Here is a 17,359-nt window from a genome sequence, read left to right on the forward strand (position 1 = left end):
TACAACAGTGACAGCAACATTACAAAACCTGCAAGGAACGTAAAGGTTAAAGGGTATGAGAAGATGTGTATTTCCAAAAAGCACCCTTAGTACTTTCAAAAAAAACAAAAATTGAAGAGAGATGTTTTTGAGGTGAATTACTTGGAAGTGGAAAAATACACCGATGTTTGGTTGTTTCAGAATATGTCTCCTGAAATACTTGACTACAAGTCAAAAAGTCTTCTTGCTGTGTACCTCTTTAGTTGTGAGAAATAAGGATGCAATGTCTACTAGAGTACCTCAAGCCCTCTTGTGCTCATATATGTTGTGTTATTGACAATTTTTGACCTTTAGGAGTAACAGAACTTATTACAAAAGTAGGAAATTTAACTTCATTCTCTGTTGTTATTGGCAGACAAAAATAATGGTCTTCCAGAAACCAAATGAAAAAAGAAACACTGTATTGTACAAAATTTTGTCTGTTTTCTTAGTAAAACAGCATATTTTTCAAGATTTAGTACTTCAAAAAGGCCTTCTTGAAAACAAGGCATGCTCATGAACCAAATCTCACTGTTTAAACTTCTTAACCACATCAAAATAACTTGGGGGTTTTTTGAGTGTACGTCTTCAAATGAGAAATTTTTACCCTTGTTCTCTGAGAGTTTAGCAGACTGTGGGGTCCAGCAATTGTCATCATAGATGGAGCTGAAGCTCAATAGCTGTTCCTTGCGCTAAATGTGACTCATTTCTTTCTATTTGTGTGTGTCTTTCTTTTGGTGCCACTGTTTTAAATGGACTGGGCTTCAATCAGTTACACCTGAATGGTGTTTTGTGCCTAATGCTTGTGATGTAAGACAGTTAGAATTTGAAGAGTTAATTTTATGAAAAGATGTCCAGAATAGTGTTATTTAGCAATATGAATTGTTCTGAACTTCGGGTTCCTTTTTTTTGCCAGTCTTTCTTGTAGTGCAGTACCAACTTGCATTCAAAATTACACTTCCCTGAGTTGGTATGGACCTTAAAGTTTGGGATTCAATAAAAGTTAAAACAGCAGATTTATTTTCTCCCATCCCCTTCCTGTCAAGTTGTTCTACTGAGTGCAAATACTAAAGACCACATCGCCTTTTGGACAAGAGCACTTTGGCATCTGATGTTTGCTTATGTAATTTGAACTCTAGATACTATTTGTACAATTTTTATTAAAGGTATTTGCAGGTGAGCTATCTTGTTTTTAAAAAGGAATTTTTAGTAAGAGGTGGTTGAATATAAGCAAATATTCCAAATCAGTATGTCATTATAATATATATGAATGCTTGGTGCTTTTTCTGTGCAGACTTCATTTTAATGATGCCCACGAGATTGCTCTTACTGTTCAGTTGTTTCAGAAAGGAACCAAACTTTCAATGTGCTTTTTATTTATAAGATTTTGAGTATGAATTGTGTATAATGGTTCAGTGAGGATAGAGTTTTTTATCAGTTTTAGTTTTGTTACATTAATAGAATTAAATAATATTAGCTGAATGGGAAGTAAATTATTTTCCATGGATTTTAGTGCTGTTCTGTGAACTTGAACTTCAAATTCAATTGCAGAAGTTCCATTTAAAAAATACCTGGAGGCATCAGGTTAAACAAGGATGCTTTTGGGATTGCAAAATATGTCCAGACAGCAAAGCCATGCAATGTGAATTCTTCCCTGCCTCCTTCTTGGTGAGGATTTTCATTTATCTTTGTGGCCTTGTAAAGTGGAATGATACGTGACAGGCAGTGTCATTCTGCTCTCCTCTAGGTGAACATAAAACTCAAATGTTTGACTTGCTGTTTTTCTGTAAGACTTCAGATAGACTCCAGGTTTCGTGTTCGGGAAGAAACATTGCCTGGGATGTTCCAATAGCCAGAAAAAGAAGGGACAACTGTTCTGTTATGAAGTGCATTACAGTTGTTCACCGTTGTTACAGACTCTAAAACTCCAGTTTAGGATGTGTCTGTGATACTAATTTTTATTTTTTTTCCCCCCTAAAACTCTCACCATGGCAGATACCTTATTGTCCCAGGGTAGGTTTCCTGACCAATGTTCAATCTCTTGCTCTTGTTCATTCATTTCTCATGGTGGAAAGGTTGGATATAACTTGGAAGTTTTTATAGCCAAATTTCTTAGCCTTTTATCGCTGCCGTTAGTGACGAAATCAGAATAGATCAGATCATCCATTTCTGTAGTTTTGAGTGCCACTCAGCATGGATTCCTCCCTCTTTTGCTTATTCACCTAGACCCAAGGTAAACTTATGTCCTGTTTCCAAAATACACCCATATGCAAAACCTGAACAGCTCTATCATTTGTCCATTTGAAGTTGCTGAATGTTTGACTTTGATTTGGAAAATCAAATTTTGGATGGGAGAATTAGTGTCTCATTTGCAATTATGTAGCTAATAGTCTTTTCTTCTAATATCCTAAAAGTGCTGTGCTTGCTGGTTGCTTCGTGTGTCAATGTAGATCTACTAAAAATTACCTTGTTATGGGATTTTTTTAAAAAATTTTTTTTCTTGTGACAATTCAGAAAATTGTGAGCCTGTGCTCTTGAGGAACATGAATGCTTAGAGTGACACTTATATGTTTTATAAACTCTTGGTCTTTCTTAAAATGGTGCTCTTGTGACCTTTTTCCAGTTGCTTTGTAGATCTCTTCTGACTTACCTTTTATTTTCTACTGCTATCTAATTTTTTTAAGGTCTCCACAAGCTGTGGTGGCACTCACAAGTAAATGATTTAGTGGTTTAATCCACAGTGTGACAAGTTTTATTACTATTATCTAGAATCAAGTCAAAGAGCATGCACTATTAAATTGGTACTGAAGATCTTAACTAGAAACAACACTGGGGTTTGGCAGATTATGGCTGAAGTGACCCTCGTTACTGAAGACACTTCTTTTCTCCTACAAGACAAGGTCTCTAGAGTCATCGGTTACTGCTGTTGTAATGAGCAAGAGGGCAAAGATTCCTTCTCAGTTTTTTGTGATTGCTTGGAAGTCTAGATTTGCTCTGTCCTAATAGATGGCACAAAGACGTTATGTCCTGAAATGTAATGTGTAGTAATAAAGTCTTATTAGTGAAAGTTGAATACTGGGCTTTCAAAAAGTTTTTCAAATGCAGTACAAGTGTTTATGCAAATAGTAGCATGAGCATTAGTTCAAGAAATTCAAATGGAGTCAGTATGACAGATCTAGTCATTTCAACTACGATGAATCCATCATCTGGCTTCAAAGGCTACTTTGTGGTTAGATATTTAATATGTATTATTTTTGTGGTTAATGGCATGCTTTCCTCCTGTTTTTAAGCATGCTGAAGACCATTATTGTAGCTTGTTAGGCTTGCTCACTGTATTGGAGCTGCATCTTAAATTTGAAATGTGGTGAGAAAATAGAGGTCTGCTTCTAAAAATTATGTTAGCCAAAATTAGTTAGAAATTTATTAGGTTTTTGACAATGTGAAGTTCTGAGAATTGAGTTAAAAACTATTGGGCAAAAAATCTAAAGAAATAGCAGATTAATTACACTCAAGGTAGGAATACAAAATTAATTGTCACAGATTTGCAAGTTTTGAAAGCCTAATACTTAAGTGGAGGAAAAAGATTAACAGTAATACAACTAATTTTCAAGCTCTAGTTAAGTTCTGTGTTTTTAAGATACCACTTTGTGGTTGGACATACTTCCAAAGAGTTAGTGGCCTGAATTATAGATTTATGTACCTAACCAAACCTTTATGAAGTTTAAAGTTGGAACATAAAAGCCAAATATTTAAATGTGTTCTTTATTGTATGGAGGAACAAAAAATTTATTTAAACAGTTACTGTACCTTATGAAATGATAATTCTAAAAACTGTAGCAAAACATGCAAATAAAATTCAGCATACTAGTGACCCTCAAGTGTAACACTGGGACTTCACACTGGGAGAGACCTCTCTGGTACTGGACACTGTTTTGGGATTGTGTGGCGGGGTTTTAGTAGCAGGAGAGGGTTGCAGGGGCGGCTCCTGTGAGAAGCTTCTGGAAGCTTCCCCGGCTCCAAGTCAGACCCACCTCCGGCCCAGGCTGAGCCCATCAGCGACGGTGGTAGCGCCTCTGGGAGAACAGGTTTAAGGAGGGCAACCTGCAGCGGAAAGGGGGGTGGGATGAGGGAGGAACCCCTGTGCAAATACCGAGGTCAGTGAGGAAGGAGGGGGAGGAGGGGATGCCCCTGCAGCCCGTGGTGAGGCGGCAGGCTGTCCCCCCCAGCCCGTGGAGGGGAACGGGGGAGCAGAGGTCCACCTGCAGCCCGGGGAGGACCCCACACTGGAGCAGGGGGTGCCCCCCAAGATGGCCGTGACTCCGTGGGAAGGCCCACGCTGGAGCAGTCAGGGCCTGAAGACTGGCCCGTGGAAAGGACCCGCACCAGGGAAGTTCACGAAGAACTGCAGCCCGTGGAAAGGACCCACACTAGGTCAGTTCGTGAAGGACTGCAGCCTGTGGAAAGGACCCACGTGGGAGGAGTTCGTGGAGGACTCTCTCCCATGGGAGAGACCCCATGCTGGAGCAGGGGAAGAGTGTGATGAGTCCTGCCTCTGAGGATGTTGAAGTGGCAGAAAATAACGTATGATGAACTGACCGTAATCCCCATTCCCTCTCCTCCTGCACTGCTGGTGAGGAAGAGGTAGAGAAAATCGGGAGTGGAGTTGAGCTGGGAAGGAGGGAGGGGTGGGGGGAAGGTCTTTTAAGATTTGAGTTTACTTTTCATTATCCTTGGTTTTATTTGATTGATCATAAATAAAATTGATATTATTTTTTTTTTCCCCCAAGTTGAATCTGTTTTTTGCCTGCAACCATAATTGGTGAGTGATCCTTCCCTGTTCTTGTCTGGACCAACAAGTGTTTCTTTATATTTTCTCCTCCTCATCCCACTGGCGGAGGGGGGAGGGGGGGTGAGCGAGCGGGTTTGTGGTGCTTTGTTGCCAGCTGGGCTTAAACCACAACAGACAGTATCAAAGAATTGGAAATATTTTTTAATCATGTTCTTATACATTATCTGTGAACCCAGGAGTTACAAGTCATGTTGGTTGAATAGTTCTATCTCTCTAACTCTACTGAAAAATATACTAAGTGTTATATTGAAAATAGTTTCATGTGCAAAGAATGTTTATTAAAGCTATTACAGGGTATGTTGGAATTGAAACTCTTTGAAGATTTATGATTGTGTATTTAGGGTTGATTTCTGCCAGGAACAGATGGTATTGAAGCAGACAGCTGACAAGTGGTACAGCAGAAAACACAATTAAATGAAATTTTTTAAGTGTGATCATGAAATAATGAGAGTATTTTAAAGGGTTATTGCAAAATCTGGTTTTGAAGAGCAGACAGGATAAAGAGGGGTTTTTATGAAGGGGGAAGTTGCATTCATGCTTTTCCAAAAAATACTTTAATTCAACGATTTCGGATCAATAGATGTTGAACTATTTGAAGGGCAAATTGAAGTTACATTCTAACATACTCTTGGGGAAGCCATAGTCAGGTTACAGCAGTCTTACTGGATATGTGCAGGATAACAGAGATCTGCCTTTAAGGCATCTAGCTCCTTAAAACTCTCTGTAGTTGTATCTAGTTATTCTAAATCAATTGCTGACATGGAACCCAAACCAGAAATAAATTGTTATGTCTCAAAGGATACTTACTACTTTAAAAAGAGGTAGATCTGAATGCTGCATGTTTAAAATAGCCATAGATTTGTCCATTGTAGAAGTTTTGATCTATGAAATAACCAGCGGAACAATTAAAGCCTATGTTTTAGGTAAAATGAAACAAAGGATGCCATTTCCCTTGTTCTAGGTTAAGGACGTTAGGAAGAAGCTTGAAGTACCACAATCCCTGTCACTTTATTCTAAATTTGGTTTTAATGGGGTCATAAGGCCTTCTATGCATTTCTCATGTCGTAATCCTTCTGGAAACTCCTATGTGGATGAAATGTTTGGGAGACTTGTGAAATAGAAGTACTGCAAATGGAAGGATTATATGTTTTTCATGTAATGCAATCCAAAGGCGCATATAAATATGATGTTGGGGTTTTTGTGACACAGAGCTGTCATTCCAAAACCCGATTCCTTAAGGGCTGAGCCCTTTTACTGCTTTTTAGTTTGTTGACAGCATTGACCAATATCTGGATTTAAACTTTGGAGTTTCTTATTAGGAATATAAATTGCTTTGTTGTTTCTACTGGAATACCAGCGTAGTCTTTTAAATATGTAAAACTTGCCTAATGCAGTTAGTGTGATGTGTTTCCTTACTAACATTAGAGCTGATTTAGAGTTGCAATAGTCCCATTTGCCTTGCAGATTTTTGAATTGGAAAATGAAAATGGCTCAACACTTGCCTTTCTGTGTTGTCAAATACTGCAGTAATACTGTGATACTTGGAATTAAATAGTACCAACAACGTTAGATTTTACGTTCTGTGTAACAGTGACTTTTATGTACAAAATACCTTCTCTCTTGAAGTGTTTCTTTTAGTGTCATTTGAGTTTATGAAATTAAAGGAACAACACTAAGGCCAGTATTTGTATTAGTATGATATATTAGTGCTGCAAGATGTCTGCTTCTAAAGTTGCTTGTTAAAACTGAATGCTTGATTAGTGTTATTTACTGTAACACTTTATATGCAGTTGCTTATATTTGCAGATAAAATTTGTTCATCAAGTGATTCCTGCTTTTTAATAGAAGTGGTTGATCTGTATAGCAGTACTTTAGTAGCATTTAAAATACAGAATTCTCTTTAATTTTACTCAGATTTCATTTATTGAAATTCACTAATAAAATGTAAGACTTCAGATGGAACAAAATTAGAATTTTCTTTTAATGGAAACAAAGACCTCTGCATGCTGATGAGAGCTTGCTGAATGCAGCATTTGTGCTTTTCTAAGACGCTCTGAAAAACAGTTTTTTGAATAGTAAACCAAAACTTTCTCTCGGAAATTAAACTGGGGAAAAAAAAAAGTTTGGATGCATCATAAAGTGCCAGCTGTGAAACTATGGGAAAAAAATGTCAGGGCTTCTGTCAAAGCACCCTCAGCATGCAGAATACTTGTGGCCAATAGAGACCCTGGGGCTTGGGATTGTTGAAATACCAAGCTCTGGAGCTGACCCACAAGATGACAAGCCATGAGCATCCCAGCAGAGCTGCCCTGGTGCTGTAGAGCAGGGAAGTCTCCACCAGCCTCCTGCATAAGTACCCTCCTGGTTTGTACTCCCTGCTGCAGCACTGGAGTTCAGCTTTGAGTATTTTCAAGCTGTCAGCTTAAGAGCAGCAAAACTGAAATCTTTGCATGACGGGAAACACACAGCTTGGAAACACAGAAGCACTGGAGTGGAAATGTTGCTTGTGTTAGAGCTGCTTTCATGTTTGTGTTTTGGTGGGTTTGGGATGCTCAACAGTTTCCATTAGTAGAGGTTGGATTTTTGGAGAAACATGGCTCAAATTTATCAGAAATTTGGACCATGGATGTTTCAGAAAAATATTTTTAGGGTTTGGTGATTTGCATTTTTCTAGACAAACAGCTCCCTTCTCACCACCGTTTTACTGGAAGATTTCTGATAGGTTTTATCAGATTGGTTACTTGCATGATTTCTGTCAGATGTTTAAAAAAAACCAAAAAACCAAACCAAACAAACCAACACCACAACCAATGGGATGAAAATTTTGATAATAATAAGTTTTGCCCTTTAAGTGGGGAATGCAGTTTTTGCTTGTGTTCCTGAGTGAATACTGTCTCTACAGAAGGACATACTCATGGCTCATTTTATTTTCTCTAAGTCTATAATGAAATTGCAGGCAGTGTACTATCATACTCATTTTTTCTGTGTTCCTTAATCTGTAGGGTATAGGCTTGCTAGCATTATAAAAAAGGCTTAAATGGGGTTGCAAAATATTAGCTAGCTATAGTAGCTCCACTTCTCCAGCCTGGAGGAATGAAAACTGATTTTCATTGCTGGCTGGTGCTTACTGCCTTTGGGCTGGGGAAGCAAGTTTAGTATGTGTATTACTTTTTCCCTTGTGCGTCCTGCCTGTCGGGGGGGGGGGTATTATTTTTTTTCCCCCCCTAGATGACAAGTCCTTGGTGCCAGGGCCTGTCTTTTTTGCCATAAATGTGTTATCTGCAATGGAGACATACTGGCAAGTAATTGGTACTGTGAGGCATTATGTGGTGTTAGTGATAAGTAAGTGGTATTGATTCCTTATTCAGGGTGCATCAGTGTCAAGGTTTGCACTGCTCAATTTGGAATTACTTGTGTGTAGTGAAAAAAATCATGTTAAGAAACATTGATGAGATGGTAACTGTGTAACTTCGCCTTTTTTCCGAGCAGGGACTAAACAGGGAATAGATTGTTTGGGGCAAGGGGTTGTGTGTGGTGGTGTTGTCTTGAGGAGGGGTTGAATGTTCTAAGTTCTGAAATTCTTTTATGTTTCCGAAGTGTCTTCTTGGGTCTCAGCTCTAAATTTGTTATCAGATCTCTCCTGCCATGAGCTTTAATTTTCTTGTATGCTGCTAGCTCTCAAGTAGGAATTCACTGAATAAAGTTATTTTGGCAAGGGAGAGGAATACTTTTCACGATAAAATGTCAATTAAAATGTGCGTTAACTTTACCATAGTTGTGACACAACAGTTGAGTTAATAGAAATGTTTTGCAACTTAAAATTTCTTGCTGCTTATAATCATGATCCCTTACCCCCGGTGCATTTTGGAACTCTACTAAAAAGATCTAGAAATCTAAGCAGAGCTTAGGCCAGAACCAGGATCCCGACTGATGATCTGTCTCTTCTGATTTCCCAGTGGCCTTCCCTCAGAGAGCAAACTGGTTGGTTCTTGTTCATTTTTATCACTAACTGTGATGTGAAAGTGATCTTATTTTTCTGATTAAGCTATAAACTTGTGCAGGGAAATTGGTACTGATCCGGAAAGAGTGGAGAAATATTTTGTGCTAGTCTTTCAAAAGTGAATCTTCATCAGTACATATTGTGTATGGCTAAGTAGGTTCTCTTACTTGTACCTTCAAAAGGACCTTAGGTCAGCCTGAACTAATCAAAAGTGCTGGGTCATAGTTGCATCCTCCAGAGTGTTTTCTGCAAAATAAATTGCCTCTCTACCTTCTTGCTTATTTATGATAAACAAAATAGTCGAAATTGGATTTCAGTATTTTTGCCCCTACTCACTCCAGCTTCTTTTCTATTTAAAAAACAACTGCTGAAACTAAATTCAAACTTTCCAAAGGAAATGTATTTCGGTAATTGTTTCATATGACACGCCTTTTTTAACTATATAGGACAGCTTCATGTTCCTGTCTCTGGAGACAAGTGAGTGGTGATTTCTAACTGATGGGTTAATCTAAAGATGTGATGAGCATCTGTCAATCTGTGTATGTCAGGAAAACACTAGTTGACTATGTAGGTATTAAGAGTTCCTTAGGGAGAAGCATGCTTGTCTTAGTAAATGTGACTAACGTCTTTAGAGTAATTATGTTTTCTAAAATATAAAGTGTACAATATTTGGAAGATGCACTCTTATGCAGTGTTTTTTCATAACTCATACAGAATGCTAAAACATACTTTTTATTTTAAATAAAACCTTTTTTCCCCCCTCTTACCACAGGATAATGAGAAAAGGACCCCTTTACATGCTGCTGCCTATCTGGGAGATGCAGAAATTATTGAACTACTTATTTTATCTGGTATGTTCTGTTCCTGTTAATGGAAAAAAAATAACTCTATGCACATCCAAAGAAATATTTATGTACATCTTAGTCTGTGTAGCTTTTACTGAGATATTTAATGTACTAGAAATTAAAGATGTTTGTACAGAAATTTTGGGTTCCAGACTTATCAATGTTATAATACTGTGTAGTTCTGCTTTAAAATATTTCTTTGTAGAAAGCTTTCTCAGTTATGGCTGTTTTTATTTGTAGCTTGATCAGCTTTAGGTAGTTTAACTCTAGTTTAAAGAAGCAATAGGGTATATGTTATAGGTGGATGTTAGCAGCATTGCTTTTGTTCTGAAATGACCTTCAGAAAAGCAATTAAAGTTGAACATAGAAGATAACATCCGGAGTTTGTTATATTATTTTTTAAGTATCCTTTGCTGTTGGCTTAAATGCACAGAATATAATTAGGATCAGTTGAAAATTTTAAAATCTCTTGTCTTTTTTTCTATTTATTTGTACTAAGACAAAGTGTAAGTTCTGTAAAACAGTTTACTTCCATTTTTAAACTAAAAAAGGTAGAAAACCAAGAAACTAAGCCAAAAACCTGAAAGCAGAACTTCATTATTGAGATAGAAGTTTTAATTTTAATTCAGCAGCAGTCCCTTAGAACTACTTTAATCATCAGTCTGCTTAATGGCACACTTTACCTGTGCAAAGCTGGCTATTTCCATGACCCTCCACCACCCTCCCCATGAACCTTTAATAACAAAGTTTGTTTTGAGGAAATGTCACTTTTAAGATTGTAGGAGTCGCTTCCAGTTGAAACTGCCAGGCACAATTTAATTTGTTATAATTTAGCAAGATACAATCTTCTCACTATATATAACTATATATACTTACGATTAATTTATCATATTTGATATATTTGATGCATATATTTCTCATTGAAATATTATGTAGCGATAATTTGTCAAGAAAAGTTCACCAGTGTTGCTGAGAAGGTGCTGGTTTTCCCTATCAAGGAAAAAAAAAAACCAAGTTCTGGTGACTTGAAAATATATAATGACCTTTTTCTTCTGAAAAGGGATCTTGGATTTGGCAGGGATATTTCTTTTTGTTTGGGTTTTCACAGTGATTAAAACAAAACCAAACAAAAACTCAAAACAACTAACTATGTTACAAACTTTGTAAAGCTGTAGTCAGCTACGTCTGGGAGTGAAGCTTCTGACTGTTTTGGGTGAAGAGAGTTCTGTTACCAGAACTGTGATTGAAGAAAGTCTCTCTCTCTCTGGCAAGGGGCTTACGGAAGGAGGGAGATTCTAGTTCAGATATTAATGAAACAAGATCCTGACTGGAGGATGGCAGTAGGAGAGGAAAGGTTAGTCATGCTATTTGGGCACATAGCCTGGGGGTAAGTGCAAGAAAAATTGGAGAACAAAGGAGGGAAGTGAAGAACTAAAAATTAGGGCTGTACAAATAGTCCAAAGTTGAGCTGTTGCGTGGAGGAGAGGTGGTGGATTGCTGCTGTGTGTGCAGATTGGTCAGGAAGGCTGGGAGGCATTGATAGGTCTCTGATGAATCTTGATTTTCATTAAATAAATGTTACTTACAGAAAACAACACATTAAATAGTTGCAAAATCAAAAGCTTCAAAAGCTGTGGAATGTATAGGCAATGTCAGTCTAACCTTGCTGTGCTCATGGGCTATGCTGTGGACTTCAACTACGTGTTTGTGCCTTGCTGTAGAAGCACAGCCTCATGAATTTCACAGGGAGGGGCTGCGCTGGGCATGAATCAGGGTGGTACAGTGAAAGAGGCACAGATGCCACTTGTTGATGCATTTGCAAGTGAATGAAGAGGAGCATTAATTGCAGGATGAGAAAGTGCTGTCTTCCTGTTAAGGTTGTTCAGTTTGAAAGGCTGTGCTGCACTTGGGCACTAATCTGTATATTATCTCCTTGCAAGCTGTGGTTTTAGGCAAACAGCTTAAACCAGACTCTTTAAAAAGTAGTCACCAATTTAGTCGTCTTCATTTCTGAATGCTGGGCTTGAAATCTTTGTGGTTTGTGAAGTGTGAGTGCTTGCAGCTGTATCTGAAGTGCTGCACCAGCTACTCTGAAAAATCAGGTCTAGGTGTCTCAAAATGCACAAGCCAAGATTTTTCTTTTTAACTCTCTTAATTGGAAGATAGAGAACAGAGGTTAAGTGTATTTATCCTCTCCATTTCATAAAGATACAGAAAATTCATCTATTGTGTTTCAGCTGGAAATCAAATCTCTCCTTTGAGACAGATGTATAATGTTACATTTTTGTCATAATAGATGAGCATTAGGGAGCAAATAAAGAACATCTGTTACCACAGCAAGGTTTGAAGAACACTTGCTGTATTGCAAGACCTCCTTTTGAACAATGAGAAAATAGTTTGTTTTTCAGAAATGTTATTTATTCAACAGTTTCCTCTGCGCAGTAAAGTTGCATGTAAAAATTTTGTATGTGGCTTTCTTTAATTGATGTATTGTAATATATTTGCACAAGGGATTGAATTAAGTAGTGTAGACTGCTTTCAACCTAGCATTTCTCACCTTGTGAGAGCTTGGCTTTGCAACTTGTAATGTCCTCTAATGTAGTTTTACTGGAATGTTACTAGGAACCACTTTACAGTTTTCCTGTTGTGCAAGCTATCCTGTGAAGACTGTTTGCTTTGACTCTTTTATTCTTTCTTCAAACTGGACCTCAAAATTACTGAAGTCAGTGTTGATCTTTCCAGTCCTCAGTGGCTCTTAGCCGATTCTTTCTCACTGTTTTTTATTCTTAGTTAAAGTGTGTATCATGTTATGTAGACATAGTTTTTTAATTTGATTGGAATGTCTTTTGCATCCCCTTCCAGGGGATCCACACTGCTTTCAAGTATGTATTTTGGATGATACGTTGCTGTTGCAATACCTTTACATTACTTTGCTGTAGATCTAAGCAACCCATATTGCATGTTCTGAAGATATAACCAATTCAGCCTATTTGCAGACTTCTGTGGAATAAGTTTTGTCTTAGAAGCATACTTACTTAGTTTTTGAATTCTTGAAATGTTTTCCCACCAAACCTGGGCAAGGGACCTGGAGGTGATGGTTTCAATACAGGCTCTGAACAGCAAAGAAAATTCCTTCAGTGACACCAGTTTGGGCCTGGACATTTAGATTGCCTTTTGTTTTTTTTATCTTGAGACAGTGCTTCACTGAACTTACTAATAAACTTGTCCCCTGAGGATGTGGATGTCTTGCCAGCAAACTCTCATATGACTATAGTCTGTGGAAGTCTAAATATTCAAATAATCTCTCCCTGTTAGATTGTAACTGGATAAGCATTTAGCATTCCTAAATTTGTTAGGTAATGAGGTGAACAGTAAATAAAAAAGAAACATAAAGATGGTTGTTATGGAACAAAAGTTTGTATTTTAGTCACTTGAGAATCATAATTTTAGAAGCATTTTCTTTTTTGTATTACTCTGTGAAGTCTCATAACACCCATCACAGTTTTATTTTTATGATGTGTGTACAACCCTGCATCCTGGTGCACAAATCTGTCTACTTTGCATAATTGCACTGGCTTTAATTGTGTAAATACTTGATGGCAAGCTACTGAAAAATAGAAAAGTAAAATAATTAAATGTCCAAATTTTTGTTCTTCCCAAGAAGTCCTGATTAAAGAAAAAAAAAAATCAAGCCCTTCTTTCAGCTGAGTCCTGCATGTGAACTGTTGTGGGGAGGCATCTTGCTTTATTTATAATTTATTTATTTATATTTTAGAAGTACTGTGCAGACTATTATTGCTTTCACTGAAATCAACACACTTCATGAAAATAAACATCTGATTTATCTGTTCTCTTTTGAATAGATTTAGTTACTATATTGCATTGATACTTAAATACTAACACAACATATTTATGTTTGTTTAATCCAAAATTTTCATTGCATGGAGCTCAGCATACATGAGTGCGTGGTCAAACTCAATCTTATTAAGGTTTGGCAGCCTGCAAGTTTTTGTTGTGCTTTCTTCTGGGTCAGCTGGAAAATGTAAGAATCGTGCTGACGCTGGAAAACTATTGTTACAGTAATAACAGTTTTTGGAGCATACTAAAGACCTTCCAACATTACTCCACTCTACCTGCATTTCTTTCATCTAATTCTGAAGCTATGCAAGTATTAAAAGTCCATCAATGATAGTCACACAGCTCAGCTGTCGAAAGGCTATCACTGCAAAAATACCAGCCACATGAAGCTCCCTTTGTTTGGATTGCAGATGTACCCACAGGCCAGAGGCATTTCACAGGGTCTCCTTTTACACTGGTTGTGTCTTTGGGCTGCTTCCTCTTCTTTTGACAATGATGTTGGCTGCCATTTTCTTTTTTGAGCTGTCTTAACTTCCCTCTGGCAGCAGTAACAAGTCAGTTGTTGGAAGAAAGTAGCTCTGATGCTCTTTGAAAGAGGAAATGAAGCTGACTTAGGAGAAGGTAGAAGCATTCAGTAGCTCAAGGAGTCTGAGAACCTTGTGTTGCTCTCTGAAGCTTGAGGAGGTGGTGGCTGAGATGTGGCAGAAACTATGAAGTTCTGTAAGGAAATAGACTTCTTTTATTGACAAGGCAGCGAAGTTCTGGAGGATGGCTTTGACTTGATTGTGGTTTTCCTCCCTTTTGTGGCTGGTGTATCCCCATGTGTGCTTGTTTTTTTCCAACCAATAAAAAGACAGACTGTTGAATGATTATTGTGGCTGGTCAACAGATACTCCAGTCCTGTTCCTCTCATATTTTTTTTTCACTATTCTGTAGAACCTCTACTATGAATTTAGCTTATAAATAGGAAGAAACTTTCTCTCAATAAGGCCTTAACCATTATTTTTGCAGCAATAGTTTTCCAAGTATTCATGTTTTCAGTAGGAAATTACCCTAGATTTCTATACTGATTGCTCCAATTCATATCTCAAATCCTTTTTTACTTTACAAACTTTTTTGTATCTCCTCCTGAATGTTCACATATTTTTCTATCTAAGGAAAAGTTTTTTCATCTGTTCATTCCCCAGGGTAGTCTGGGAATTTCTGCTTGCCACTTTCAGTAATTCCATGGTCATCATCTCTGGATAAAACGTGTGGGTCATCTAAAAAGGAAAAACTTCTGAACCTAATATTAGCCCTTAGAAAAATAATTAAATAGAATCTAATTACGGTAGGACTGCTGGTTATTCTTAGTGATTTATACCTGGTATCTTTCCAATTTCTGCAAAGATCATTCCTAAAATTAGTTCAATATACTAGTTGTCAAGACGAAATTTGTTAGCTTTTTAAAATGCAATCTGAAGATCTTTCTTACTTGTTTTAATCCTAAATAAACATTTCTGAGCTTCAAATACTGAACGTTAGGTGTCTGTATTGTGTACGTGAATAAAAACACTTCTGCTTTATTTGCTTATATTATGATATTGTTCAATTGCTAGCACATCTTGTACAATAACAAAGGAAAATACTGCCCTTGACAGTCTAAAAATACAGACTGCAGACAGAACAGTGGAAGACAATCCAGTACTTAAGTCAGTACTGTGATCGAAGATGAAAATGTCTTGTCAGTTTTGTTGTATTTCTTTTCTGAATCTATTTCCAACTAATGATGCGTAAGTAACGTAGCTGCTGCATTCATTAGTCTTCCGAGGGCATTTGCAAATAGAAGAGTTCTGATGCAGAGTAGCTCCAGAAGAGAGTCACAGCAAAAGTTCTTATGAGGGGAACACAGAGGTGATGTGCTGAGACATGGCTGTATATAGTTATATGGCACTTCATGGATGAACAAGGAGGTGTGTGACTGTTCCTTGCAGCATTTCCTGTCCAGTCATTAATTGCCTATCTCTGCAAGACATGGTTGAGATGCTTGCTTACTCGACTGTACGGATATTGATGCCAATGAAGTACCAACTGGACTGCAGAAACATATGTCCAGGTATTGGTGGGTAATAGCACATTTAAATGTGCAATTGCCAGATATTGACTGATAAAATTAAAGCTTCCAGGATCATTCTGTAAATCAGTGCATGTATCAAATTGGAAAATGTGTCTCTTGGAACATAAATTTGCTAAAACTAAGCATCACTGAGTTTTTCAGTAGCTTCTGTACTGCGTTTATTAAATGAAACATGTCTTTCTAATTGTCAGTCTTGTGAATCCAACTTTGCAAAATGGAATGTACGATTCGGGGAGGAGGGAGGAAAAATTATGTAATACTTCTTCCCTCCCCCCTCTTTTTTTTTGTTTTTTTTAGAGCAAAAATCCTGCTTTCATATTTGCCTAGATGTGTAAACTTACTAGGCTCTACTTGCAAAGTTAGTGATGAAAGGGAAGATCTTGTTTAATATTTAGGTTTAGTGCACCAACATTGAAGAATTAGTTGGTTTGTTTGGAAGGTGCAATTTTAGGGGAGTGTCATTTACATAATCAGTTCTTAAGTTCAAGCAAAGATGATGGGTATTTGCGTTGCAGTGTTGTATTTGGTATCTCTGGCAAGCCCCCAAATCGCTTTCCTGCAAGCTCTACGGTATTAAAAGAATTGAACTATAAGAAATTTGACATTAAACAAATGAAATATTTGAGCAGTTTTAATAAACATATTAGGACCAGGCCCCTGAAGTCTAGAAGATCCAGTGTGGTGGGGGTTTTTTTTAGTTTGCTTTTTTTGTTTTTACAAACTGGGGATTGAGGTACCCTGCACTGTGTTTTGAAAGAGCAAACTACTGCACAACTGGCATTTGAAGGCATTTGAAATGTGAGAAATGCCCTGGTTAACATGTCAACAGATTGAGCTTCACAGAGATAATATTGCATCAGCAGTGTCTTACAGTGAATTATATGCGTACATGTGTTCAAACTCTCTTTAAGCAAACCACAAAGCAAATCATCTTTAAGCAAAAGATATTCAGTAAAGGTGTAATATATTTTCTAACATTTATTTGTAATGATCTGGAGTAGAGCTTTACTGCAAAGGATGAAGGCTGTAAACTTCCTTACAGTTGCATAGTAGGAATATGATAGGTTTGAGGGAGCATTAGGTCTCATGGACAGCATCTGACGGCGGGGAGGGAGGAACGGTAACATTTTCCCAAATCATGTTCTGGGGAGTAAAGAACAGCCTAGAGGGGAATTATGTCCTCAGATACACGGCTGTTTGAAGAAGCTGTTTTATGAAACTTAAATCATTCTTGGCAGCATGTCTTCTTGGTGAAATTTAAGGGGGAAGTATCTATGTTAATTTAAAATATTATGTTAACATATCTAGAGCTATAGATCTCTTGATTCCCACATTAATAGTTCATATGCTTTTTTTTTGGTAGTACATGTATTCTGATTATTACTTTAAAACTTTGTCTTTCAATCTAACAATTTTGGAACTCCTTTAAGAGTTGTTTGTTGTGGGGGGGAAAAAAAAGCTTGGTGGTTCCTTCTTAAGTAAGTCCATTAGAGATTTAGATCTTTTGTTAGAAGTCAACTGTGGTTTTCTCCTTTGTCAGAGAACATACAAATTTTTTGTTCATTCAAAAAGTTAAACTTATTTTAGTGTCTACATATTACACTAATTTAACTACGGGATGTACTCGACCTAGGCTTTCTTGCTTCTTTAGGTGGAAGATCACTTATGGGGTA

The 17,359-nt window shown here is 37.4% G+C and overlaps 1 protein-coding gene across 3 annotated transcripts in view; it reads left to right on the top strand.

Annotated features, from left to right (window-relative positions):
• The window catches only part of ANKRD28 (ankyrin repeat domain 28), a 126,898-nt gene that overhangs the window by 60,868 nt on the left and 48,671 nt on the right, over nt 1–17,359 (top strand). For all 3 annotated transcript variants that reach the window (XM_049798090.1, XM_049798089.1, XM_049798088.1), the window contains one exon: nt 9,640–9,718. In XM_049798090.1, the coding sequence (XP_049654047.1) occupies nt 9,640–9,718 (79 nt within the window). The remainder of the gene's footprint in view (nt 1–9,639; nt 9,719–17,359) is intronic.

The sequence above is a fragment of the Accipiter gentilis genome, chromosome 4 (genome assembly GCF_929443795.1).
Source record: "Accipiter gentilis chromosome 4, bAccGen1.1, whole genome shotgun sequence".
Taxonomy (NCBI): Eukaryota; Metazoa; Chordata; class Aves; order Accipitriformes; family Accipitridae; genus Astur; species Astur gentilis.